General features: G+C 41.6%; 2 protein-coding genes across 4 annotated transcripts; one reads left to right on the top strand and one right to left on the bottom strand.

The window, feature by feature from the left end:
- Positions 1–2,395: 2,395 nt before the first annotated feature.
- On the bottom strand, positions 2,396–6,583 carry trappc6bl (trafficking protein particle complex 6b-like). Of its 3 annotated transcripts, none has more exons than XM_017439092.3 (7): positions 6,363–6,583; positions 5,993–6,089; positions 5,665–5,732; positions 5,463–5,580; positions 4,839–4,922; positions 4,389–4,482; positions 2,396–4,133 (listed from the first exon to the last, which is right to left on the bottom strand). In XM_017439092.3, exons 2-7 carry the CDS (start codon positions 6,086–6,088, stop codon positions 4,102–4,104), a joined length of 492 nt encoding a protein of 163 aa, XP_017294581.1. In that variant the 5' UTR covers position 6,089; positions 6,363–6,583; the 3' UTR covers positions 2,396–4,101. The 3 variants fall into 3 exon arrangements, with proteins under 3 accessions (XP_017294581.1, XP_017294583.1, XP_017294582.1); XM_017439094.2 differs by lacking the exon at positions 6,363–6,583 and adding an exon at positions 6,304–6,325; XM_017439093.3 differs by lacking the exon at positions 6,363–6,583 and adding an exon at positions 6,171–6,191.
- Positions 6,584–6,728: 145 nt separating this feature from the next.
- bloc1s3 (biogenesis of lysosomal organelles complex-1, subunit 3) lies at positions 6,729–9,204 on the top strand. Its single transcript, XM_017439091.3, has 4 exons — positions 6,729–7,108; positions 7,201–7,390; positions 7,564–7,664; positions 8,702–9,204. The coding sequence occupies exons 1-4, from the start codon at positions 6,992–6,994 to the stop codon at positions 8,885–8,887; spliced, it is 594 nt and encodes a 197-aa protein (XP_017294580.1). The 5' UTR covers positions 6,729–6,991; the 3' UTR covers positions 8,888–9,204.
- The last annotated feature ends 2,749 nt before the right edge of the window (positions 9,205–11,953 follow it).

Genomic DNA, 11,953 nt, shown 5'->3' on the forward strand with positions numbered 1-11,953 from the left:
GGGTGCCCCCCCCCCCCCACACACACACACACACACCCTCTTTTCATCCTTTCATCTCCCTCGCCGCCTCATTCCAAGGCTCTCCGGTATCTCCTTTTTTAATTTTCTCCTTGCCCACTCTCCTAATCTCCTCCTCCGCCAACTTTCTGTAATTCTACCCCTTCCCACTCTTTTGTCTAATCCCTCCTTCTGATTTTTTTTTTTAAACTTCTCTCAAGAGAGGATTTGGGTTAAGTGTTTAATGGGTTGCAACAAATAGGACAAGAGCAGGCTTTAGGAAGGTGCAGCAGTTTCTCAGACGCCTAACTCAATATCCCTGTCTGATTTCTTCTCTCTCTCTCTCTCTCTCAGCATTTCTAAGGTAGCACTGGAGTTTTTCACAAATCACAGGTCCGGCTACCTACGATACACTGTGCAGACGGGATACTGGACTTACAGCCGGTGGTTTTGTTGAAGTTCTCTGGAGTTTTTGAGCTCGTCGAAGCACTCTTGGGTCTCAGACCTTCATACAGACAGGAGAACAAACAATTCAGGAAGGGAAATAAAAGGGAGACACTCCAGCAGTGTAGCCCTTTTTCCTTCCTTAAAGATGGTGGGATTTAAAAAAAACAACAAGCTTTTTTAAAAGAATGATCTAAACTGACAGGGGGTAAAAAGATAGTTTAAAGTTTTTTGAAGTGGGCTTCTGAGGGAAGGTTGTGAATGGTTAATATCTTACTGCCCTCTGTTTCTACTCCGAAGTTGAAAATTCCAAGTTCCAAGTCAGAAAAATCCAATATGTGTGCCACTGTGATGAGGTTTTTTTTTTTTTTTTTTAAGCAGTAATCCAGTAATCCAGTCACAAACTTGGCACCGAACATGTTCCTACATTTGCAGACCTGTGCTGCTGATGACAGCTGAGGCCTTCCCAGCCTCCATGAGAAGTCACAAAGTCGGCACTCGGTCACGTGGTTTGTTCTCGTAGCAGCTTCGTCCACCGCTTCTCGACTCGAGGCCCGGGACGAACTGTTTCTCGCAGCGGTTTGAGCCAGGTGTCGTGTGATTGGTCAGAAGTTGTTTATGAGCTTCAATGGAGCCGTTTTGCTTCTGCTGCTCTGCTGTTAGAAAATCCCGCCGTCTTCACGACTCTACGACTGCTCCAGCAGAACTTAGAAACCTGTGAGCTTAAAAAGACCGAGCAGAGACACAGGCGGCTCTTCGTGGCTGAGGCGGCGGGAGGAAGTGCGCCTCGGGCCGGGCAGCGTCGGGACACGCTCCTTTCGTTCGCTCTTTACTGAGCACCGTCAGATTTGGAAACGCCAAACTGTCGGTTTAATAAACACGTCTGGTCGCGGTGAGGGAAGCAAAAAATCTGTACGAGGACAGGAGAGCTGAGAAGCTGGCGGGAAGAAACTCGTTTTAACGCTGCAGGAGGAGGGAGGAGCTTCCTGGGGGTTCTGATCCGAGTGTCTCGTGGACGATGAAAGGTGTGTGGAATAACGAACGCCTCACAACCACGTGACCGCGAACCGACTTCACGACTCCTTATGGAGCCTGCTGGAGCCTTTAGCCTGGTCACTGAGTGTCTTCTAACTGAGGTAGCTGAGTCTGACGTCCCAGGTGAATGAAATGCAGCAACAGCCTCAGGTTGGAGAAACAAAGCTTAATTCTTTCCAGACTGGCGAGCTAACAGCTCGTCCCAGAGGCTAAACTCGGCCACTTTAAAGCAACAAAATTTGGTAACTGTTTATGTGAACCCTGTTTTCTAAACCTACACACCATTATTGAGTTCATGTTTATTATTTCGACAGAAATGTTTGGATGTTCCTCCTGGAAGTGCCCCAGGTTGCACAGGAAGTGCTACAGCTAGCTGCCGCTACTTGCAAATAACCCCAAATTTCTATGTAAATAATTGTTTCGCGGGGAACATGGCAGTAAATAGTTTCTCTGTGAAATGTTTGACATTGGAGTGATTCAAAAATGGCAGCAATCCCCTTTGGTCTTGGTTCCACTCGGACTAGCCATTAGCTCATCAACTCAGTCAGAATTATCCCTCCAATCTGAGGTCATTCAAACAGGTAAGATATTGACTGTTCACACTTTTTTTTTTTACAGAACCTCACTTAAGGAGCGACGACATAAAACCAAGATTATCAGTGTTTTCCACATGATTATAACAAATCTGAATATATCTGACTGACTCTACTGTAAACACCAAAGATAAAAACTCAACTTTAATCTCAAAACATCGATAAAATGGTTAAGAATATGAATTATGAACCACTGAAGATGTACTGATGTCTTTTATTAAATTAGTTTTGGATGCAAACAATCAAAACAGCAAATATATTAAACAAGACTGTTTCAACATCATAAAAATCTTTATTTTGCTTTAAGTCAAGAAGATAAAAACAAACAGTTTTTAATTATTTATTGAAACACTAAAAGAAAAAGTGTATGTACAAAACTGTCAGAGATCAACTGAAGCAAGAAACGTGTGAGGAATTAATGCAAGTGAGCTGACAACTACTTTAACAGTCAAATCAAGGAACACAGACATGAAAACTTTGTTTTGATGGCACTGAAGAGCTACATTTCTTTATTTATATATAAAAGTCTGTCAAGACACCATTGCAAGTTAGTCAATAAACAGCTCATTCTTCTAAATATGATAATTGCTGCTCAATGTCTCCCTCTGGTGGTTCAAAGAGGCAACAGCCTTCACAAAAGTGTTTTTTTTTTTTCTTTTCCAGTTTTGTCTTTTTCAAACAGGTCTGTGGTGAAATGTAATATCGTTTAGCAACAGAAAGAACAACAACACATACAAGTTTGCTGTTTTACGATACATTTTATGTACAAAGTAAAACTCGATAAATAAATGTAACCCGGAACTCTTTAAGTGTAAGCACGTGTCAAATCCTTACACGATGGTTAGCGGTTTATTGTGGGGGAAACTCTACAAAATTTCACATCCACACATCAGATCTTGGCCTGGAAAGCTGTCTCATGTTTGCTTAATGAAATACCCATATCAGATCATTATATCGTTACAGAGCTGCATTTTGTCCTGAAAAAGAGAGTTAAAAGGCAGTTTCACAAAGGCCCGAGCAAGGCATCAAGATTTGAATACAGTTTTTCTCCGTTCTGGCTTTTTATATGTGTGTTTTTAAAATTTTACTGCAACTGAATTATTCACAAGCTACAGGCTCCCCGTGCCACAAACGGTTGCATTTTATCTGCATCAGGAACCAAAAACGCATCCAGGTATTCACTCGAGTTGCCATCTTTTCGGGTTACTAACAACCTTCTCATGATCGAAAAGCCGAAAAACCTTTCCACCCCGGCAGAACCTAAAGCAGTTCTCCCCGTGTGTCTGCAGAAGATACATGTTTGATTTGTAAGGATTTTCATTAACTTTCTTGCTATTATCTGAATGGAAGCTGGGGGAAAAAAGTGGGTGGTAGACTTCAAATATTCTTGAATCTTTAATTGTTCTGTTTTGTTGGTTTTTTTTTTTACACTAAAGAGTTTTCCACTTAAAGTCGCATCTCACTGGGATGGTACTGTTAGTGACAAACTGAACAGCACTTGTGAGAGAGAGAGTCTCCAAAATCTCTCAAAACATTTGCAGGAGTTTGCTTTCATGCCGCCGAAATTGTGAACAAGCAAATTTTCACTGAAGAGTTGCTACAGAGGTTCAGAACCTGTCTCAAACCGTTCCTGATTAGATTTAGATAGATCCAGCTGGTCCCCAACAGTCTCAGCTCGGCGACACGCTGCCTTTAGCATTCAGCAAACTAAAACACTGCAACATGTGGCAAATAAAAATAGAATCTTTGCCCTACAGGCTTTCACAAAGCAAAGTGAGCTCAGCCAGAGCCAGGATCCTCTTACTTCAGAGCACAACTGATCCTTTATTTACACGGATGCAAATGAGCTCTTCATCCCAACCGGAATCAAGAAGAAAAAGGATATATCTGTATATTTCCCCGCATCACAGAACTACAAGTAAACGTCAGCCAGGCTCGCTCTGAGGAAGTCCCTGCGGTGATGCTCGGCGGAGGAGCTGCTCTTTTGGCACCAATAATCTGGACCGAGATCAGGATCAGGATCAGGATCAGGTCACAACTTCTGGATGACCACCTGAAACTTACCTGGCAAGAAAAACAAGTATAAAAAGGTGAGTGATTTGTTTTGTTCTTACAAAATGTGTTATGTTTAATGTGCTTTTTGAGTCAGAATGTCTGCTGAAGGCACCACCCGCTCACACAGGCATTACACTTCTGAGGAAAAAAAACCCTAATTGTTTGTACGATCCACACAACCACTCGGTCCTTCCAGATAAAAACAGCTCAGCCTCCAGGTGTTTTTAAATCTGGAAATGGATCAGTATTCCAGTGGAAACTTACAGGACGGCATGACGGCGACCTCGGCTGTCACCACGCTCTCCAGGCCGAGGTTAGACAGAGCTCCTCGCACCACACCGCAAGAGAAGGCAAGGTACTGCCAATAAAAATAAAATAAAATAAAAAACACACGAAGGAACAAGTCAAGACCAACAGCGTCAGGTTCAGATGAGATTTTTTTTTGGATGAGAGACTGAAGTGTCTGCCTGCGTTTACTTGTTGTTTGTTGGAATACAAAAAACTTTTTTTAAATCACAGCAAAAGCTAGTGACCTGGCATGGAAACTACAGGGGATTCAACAGACACAGGATTACCGTGTAAACGTGCAACTTTTCCTCAACATTTCCAGGAGATTACTCACATATAAACAGGGCATTAGTCTGTATGGTAGATTACAAAACGTTTCGGGGGATTGTTAAACGCCCCCTCCGTGTGTGTAAGAATACTTTCTACCTTGGCAGCCTGATCCAGATACTGTTTCCCATTGGAGAGCTGAGTCAGGAGAGAAAACTTGTTGTCCTGCAGGACATAGGTACCCTGTGGAGCAGAAAACAGATTTATATAGAAGCACACAGGAATCCAGATGGTAATACCAAACGACAAACAGGAACTTATCTAAAGTACATACATTTATGTTAGGTTTGCTAACTCCCTGTGAAGTTCCTGAGCTTCTGGGATTTTTCCAATTATAAAAAAATATATATATATAATAATAATAATTGCCACTTAAGAAAGGAATTCTCTGACTGGGAACAAAATATCTGCTAGAGGTCTTTGGTTTCATTTTTACAAAGATGTTGAAGGTTGACACCTACAGATACTGCAGTGTGTCCTTTAACTATTAAATACTTTCTGTTTGTCCTGGAAGTATCTTTCTTTGGACAGAAACCTAACTTTCTCTTCAAGTATGTTTACATGTAAATTAAAGCTGCACAGTTCTGGATAAAGTTGACACCAAACTGTTAGGTCAGCTGAGAGAATAGAAAGGAATAGAATCTTTATTTATCCCTTGCAGGACATTGTTGTGTTACGGCAGCAGAGACATCTGACATGACAATTTTCTTGGTTTTATCTTACCTGATGGTTTGTTCTGAGGTTGTCAACTTGCCTCCTGAACACCTTCGTCCAGAAGTCTTTACAGACGAACTTCATTATGTCCAACTCGTCTTTAAAGCTGGGGGAGTCCTTGGTCAGCCTACAAAACAACCAACCCACACACTTGTTAGAGGAAGAAGCATTTATTGTTGCCCATTCAGTAGTGTGTGTGTGTGTTATTTACCTCTCAATGAGTCCTTGTCCAACCCTGAAGCCCATGGCTTCCAAAACAGAAATACACACAGCTCTATCCTACACAGAATACAAATAAAACAGGTAAACGGTGGGCACAAACTTACTTTAATGTAGTTGTGCAGATGTCAAAACGCAGAAATGTAAAATCAGATTACATAATATTCATATATACCTGACTGTATCAGGTACTTTACTAATACTACAAAGACCAAGTGGCAGATTAGCAAAAGATTTGAGCTGGCAGTGTTTTAATTTGAGACAAAGGAGTGGTTTAAAGCTAATGTCTGTAGCATCATAAGATGCCTGAGCTAACTCACCTTGTTGTCCATTTCTCCCTTGCTGGACTGTTGCTCCGTGAAAACATGCGACACCATCTCCATGTGCAGAAATTCAAACAGGGACTCGTCTGCCATTCTGCAAATAACAAATCAGTCAAATGTGACATACAGCTCAGCGCAACAACGACAAGAAGAAAGTCCCAACAGTGAATAAAACCTCTGGCTACTGCTGCCTCTGTTTAGCCTCTTAGCTAGCTAAACGTGATCGGTTCTGCTTCCCCGCAACGCAGTCAAAGCTGTGTTAATTTGCAATAGTTTAGTAAGCCCAGATAAACTCAATGCTTACGTACACTATACGTGTATTACATTTTTATTTCTTCAAATAGGTTAGGTGCTACAACCATCCTACCTGTCACAAATAACCGTACGCTAACTCTCCTGCTTCTGCTTTACGGGTCGCGCTCGAAATTCATCTCAGGACGTGCCCAGAACTTCACGTAGGCGGAGTTAAGAGGGCTTATCCATATATCCGACAGCAAACGGACACATTATGTAATGGAAAAAGTCAGTGACAAAATGCTCCTTGTTCAACGAAACACCATTGGGTAAACAACCCTCAAAATACTAGTTAAACTATAGTTACACAGTTGTATTCAAATTCGGCATATGCCGACTTATTGATACAGACAAACCCTTGAGTGCAAAGAGCCAATCAAGATACGAAACGTCATTTGTCACGTGACACCATACCTTGGCTCGGATTGGTTCACGGAAAACAAGCGACTTCCTTGCTCATGTGATTTGTGTTTTCATCAGGAAAGATTTGTGACTTTTTAATGTTATTGTAGCGAGTTACAACTTTCACAGAATTTAACAGTCATGTTTTGTCCACGAGAGCATGAGTTTAACTAGCTGGGTAAACTTATAAAAGAGGGCAAAGTGTTTTGTTTTATTGTTTTTTTACTTGCCCTTATTTAGCTCCACCTGACCGCTCCGTCCGCTCGCCGTGTGGCCGAAGAGCTCGTCGTGTTTGTGGTCATGTCCAGCAGGTACTCGATCGTGGTGCAGGGCGAGGCGTCCGAAACAGACTCCGATGATGAAGTCTACATCACCTCACTGTCTCCTCAGCAAACTGCCACAACAGTCGGAGCCAAGGTGGGCTTTACAGGATGTGCTCCTCGGCACCGATACCACCATTCAAGCTGTGTTTTTACTGTTCTGTCTTATAAAAAAATGGATGCTCCCAGGTTCCAGGGGAGGCCTCTGAGACTGACAGCGAGGAGGACCCTGTGCAGACGGGCAGAGCCTCGGCAGGGAGTCAGGACGGTGCTGCTCAGATCCTCAGGAGGGACCTGCCTCCCCTCATTGTGGTCAGAGACCACCCTGATGTTCAGTCCATAGTGGAGGACAGGCCGAGCCCCTCACACAGGCCCCACGGTGAGGAGATCACATGATCACAGGGTCGCCCCCCTTTTCTTATGGCCAGCAGCCTGGGATATTCGGGGGGGGGGGGGGTTCTTTTAGGGTTAAATAAATAAATAAATAAATAAAGGTTCCATCGTTACAGTAGAATAGAGTTATTTAAGTTCAGCTTCTGTTTGTGTTTCCAGGTGAGACCCTTCTACAGCAGAAGCTGCAGGAGTCAAACAGCCGGCTCTATGCTGACGTGGGACAAATGTTAAAGCAGGTTTACGGCAGCGCCAGCAAGGAGGTACTTTCTGTTTTAGTGTGTTGATTTTGTTTTGTTTTTTTAATAAGGAGAACCAGTTGTGCAAAACAGGAAGTGTTGGGTATCCAGATGCTCTCTTTCTACCACTTCAAATTCATGTTAAACGTGTTGCTTCAACACAAGAATAGCAAATACCATGAACGTTTGATAAATCAGCGGTCCCCAACCTTTTTAGCTCCACGGACCGGTTCATTATCAGACAGTATTTTCATGGAACGGCCTTTAAAGGTGTGGCGGATAAATACAACAAAATAAAATGATACAAGCAAAATGAAAACGGGGGTATTTTTAAAAATATAATAAAGGTAAATCCAACGTGTCCTCGCAGCTTTGTTAGCTGCGTCCTGGTGTTGCGTTATCAACATGAACAACAGCCTCTCCTCCCCCTGATGTTCTCTGTGTTTAAACGGGCCCTTCAAAATAAGAGACACAACAAATATAAAGAGCACAAAGAATCCAACTCACCATAACGCTGAATGAGTGGGAGCCCTGTGCCTGTTTCTCAGTGACAAGACGGTCCCATCTAGGGCTTCCAGAGACGTTTGTTTTTTACTCATTTTGCTGCTTGTGGGTTTTTTTTTAGCGGTAACGGATCACGTGACCTAGATAAGCGTTCTGACACGAATCAAGAGTGAGTCAGAGACGGATGTAGTGGAGAGAATCCAGTCAGTTTTCAAAATAAATGTCGTTCAGACTCCGAAAATGAAAAAATCGGAAATACTGTAAGTTAATTATTCTTTCTGTGCGGCCTGGTACAAAATGACAGCCCGGGGGTTAGCGACCTCTGTGATAACTGATCCTAGTGTAAACTGAGGATTTCTGGCAGTGTTGTACGCAGCTTCGAATGTATAGAAGTGAGGCGTGAACTCCTTTCAGGAAGTAAAATGAGAATTAAAATGAAGGCAAAGATAAACGTGGCCAAAGTCTGACCAGCTACGAGTCTCAGATTCAGAAACGGTTCAGTAAGAAGCATCTCCTTTAGTGAAGTGGATTCTCTCATTTGAATTTATGTTTTTAAGGTGCACAGTGTGACATCTCAGCTGAACGCGTCCCAGAACGCCATCATCACGGCGTCCCACAGCATCCGGCTAATCCTGGAGGACCTGAAGGCCGTGTCCGAGAAGATCGACATCATCACCAGCTGTCAGATACTGCCTGACATTAACATCGGGGACCCCAGCCGTGCGACGGCTCCCGCACCTTAAAAAAAAACCTTTTATGTTAGGATGTTTTGCCGTCAGCGCGGGTATACTTTCATCCAAACATCCAAACTTAAAACGGGACTCAAGGAGGCTAAAACGGTGAGCTGGTTTTTCCTTTTGTTGTCACAAAATGCCCATTCGCTTAAAACAGGAACTTCTGTTGTATTTATTCACCATCCCACTGGAGGTTTAGGATATATTTCTTAAAAAGAAGTCACGTTAAATAAATAGCGTCACATTTCTTTCTGCTTGTTCTGCAGTTTTCTGTAAATATGAACATTTCTCAATATGTTTTTTAAAAATAAAAAGCCCAGAACGTTCCTTTTTGCTTTTCTGAACAGGTTGAGTGTGTGAAGAAAGTTTCAGCAAGGTGTGTACATCTTCATATTCTGTAGTCCTAAGGGCTGAATGCTGCTCAGATCTTCATCTGTTTGATTCTTTTAATATATTATTTTTTTACCGTTAGTATTTCTGGAAGCGTTTCCAAATCTGTAACTTTATTTGTTGAGATTTTATAAAGGTGGAGTCGGGTCACAGATGGGGTTTTTGGATGAAGATGCACCTAAGAAGGAGGAAAAAAAATTAAGGAAATAATAATGTTTAAAGTTTATTGGTTACAAATATAAATGTCTTTACACAAGTACAAAAAGTCCACTAAAGGATCAAGAAAGATCCAAACCGTACGACAGGAAAGGGATGAGATTAAGCTAATGTGAGTTATTTTGGACATTATTCTACTAAGCTGTGAATAAACCGCTGTTTTTACATCTATACACCATGTAGAAACACACAAAAACCAGTCTATAGAATTCGACCAATCACAGTGATGAACACAGCTTCAGAGGTTGGGTATAAAAAGGCAAACGCCGGGATTGAACGAGCGGCCTGTCGTCGTGCACGCGTCACACAGGGGTGTAGATGTACACCAGCACCACCACCAGCAGGTTGAGAACGGTGCCCACAATCCCCAGAATCCCCAGCAAGTGGTCGGGGTCCACTTTGCACCTCGGCACTCTGGGGTGAACACACGGAGGGCCGGCTGCCTGGAACACACACCGACAGCACTTCATGGATCAGAATAAAGTCAGTGATGTGTTTTAGCCACACGGTGGCGCCGTTGTTCCATGTTCTACGAGAACCTCTCGGCAGGTCACTGAACCTTCCTGCTCTCATCCACCTCTGGTTCTCGTTTATACCCTCTAGTGAAGTGAAGTGAAGGGAAATTTATTTATATAGCACCTTTCCGCAACAAGGCGATTCAAAGTGCTTTAGAACACATAAACAACGATCGGGTGCAAAATCAAAAACAGGTAAAAACATAATCAAATATAGAGATACAGAAGTAAAAACATCAATCATGTATAATCTGAAATATAAATATAAGATATGAAATGAAATATAAGATAATTTAAATAAAATCACAAAACCAAACATATCTAAACATGAGCTAAGACAGTCAAAATAGTAGCTAAAATAATCTAAATAAAATCATGATAAAGTTAAAGCTGAACTAAACAACAATTAGGAATATGGCAATCTAACAATATGTAAAATATGAGCCAAGATAAAATAAACTTAGCTAAATGTACAGGAAGGCTAAATAAGCTTATATAAACTGAAACATGATAATGCTAAACTAAAGGTACAACATGGCTAACTAATAGTACTTTAACTCCAGTAAATAAACAAGTATCAGATAAGAACTATTTGATTCATTTTTAATTACAGCTTTTAAATAAAACTGCTTGGTTAGCATTTTTTTTATTGTTTTGGCTTTGTTGTAGCTAATTTCAGTCACCTGCTTAGACTATTTGTAGAGCATCTTTCGTACAGTTGAGAGGGGGAACAAAAATAGACAAATGAGTAAACAAATCCACCAGGATAAGTAAAAAATAATACACAATATAAAACAAGAAAACAGTCATTGGTTGTAACATGACGAAAGCAAAGAACCGAAGAGGTGTGATCGTGGTAATGAGGAAACATCTGAGGGTTTTTTTAGGTGTTATATTTAATAAATATGTCAATAAACACATTCTAAAATCTTGAAGGAAGAGCTAGAACCAAAAGACATAAAATGAGAGGGAAAAAAAAGAGTAAAAGTGAAAACGATACGTTTAACTTACAGAAAATGGATTGTATTGTAACTTCTAGCTGTTTTGTTATTGAAAATATGTGTTTGATTCATTATTTTATCAGGACCTGCATCACACGTATTTAGTTTTTATACTTGGATCATATAATCCCTCTGAAGAGCTCTGGTTTCATTTAATACAGTATTTCTGCTAAACTGCTGTTGTTGTTCATCGTAACCAGGTTAACTGAATAAATTTTGTGTAATTAACCCTCCTGTGGCCTTCGGGTCAAATAGACTCGAAGTTACAAGGACTTCTCTTCCTCCCTTCATGTCAGGGAGGTTAAATATCTGTTTTTCTACCTCTGTAGGTGAAAGATGGATTTTTTTATTTAGTCACATGATCCTGAGGCATTTAGTTAAATATACACCATCGTTTTTAGTTTGGTGCATTTATTCTCTGCTTCATAAACACATATATGGATAAAATGTATTTAGGGTTTTAGATAAGTTTGTTTTATTTAATTGTATTTAGTCGCAGGCGTGCTTTTCATTCTGATTTAGTCCACTCCGTTCTAATCTGTTGAATCTGTCACAAATATAGCCTCAGTGCTTTTATTCTTTCTCCATGACACAGAAACACACCATCATTTATCAGTTTTGTCTTAAAAACATTAGGGATAAGTGACCTATTTAAAAGAAGCAAGGATGATATTATTAAACTTCCTCCACTTTACCTCTCTGGTGTTCCTCCGCCCTCGGTCACCCCCCGGCACCGCTGTGGGCTCCATCTGTCAGGAGGAGGACCGGCTCCGATCAGCCTCGGCTCCTGAAGTCCACGTCCGAATCGTCTCAGCGACGATGGCTGGCAAGACTGCGTGCACCGCTGGTAACTCTTTTAAAGTCGTCTGTGTGTTCTCGCCCCCCGAGGCTACAGAGGCTCACAGGTCTGTGATAAATGAGAGGATAAAGGGGGGGGGGGGTTGTGGTGGGGG

This window comes from Kryptolebias marmoratus, linkage group LG2 (assembly GCF_001649575.2).
Source record: "Kryptolebias marmoratus isolate JLee-2015 linkage group LG2, ASM164957v2, whole genome shotgun sequence".
NCBI lineage: Eukaryota > Metazoa > Chordata > Actinopteri > Cyprinodontiformes > Rivulidae > Kryptolebias > Kryptolebias marmoratus.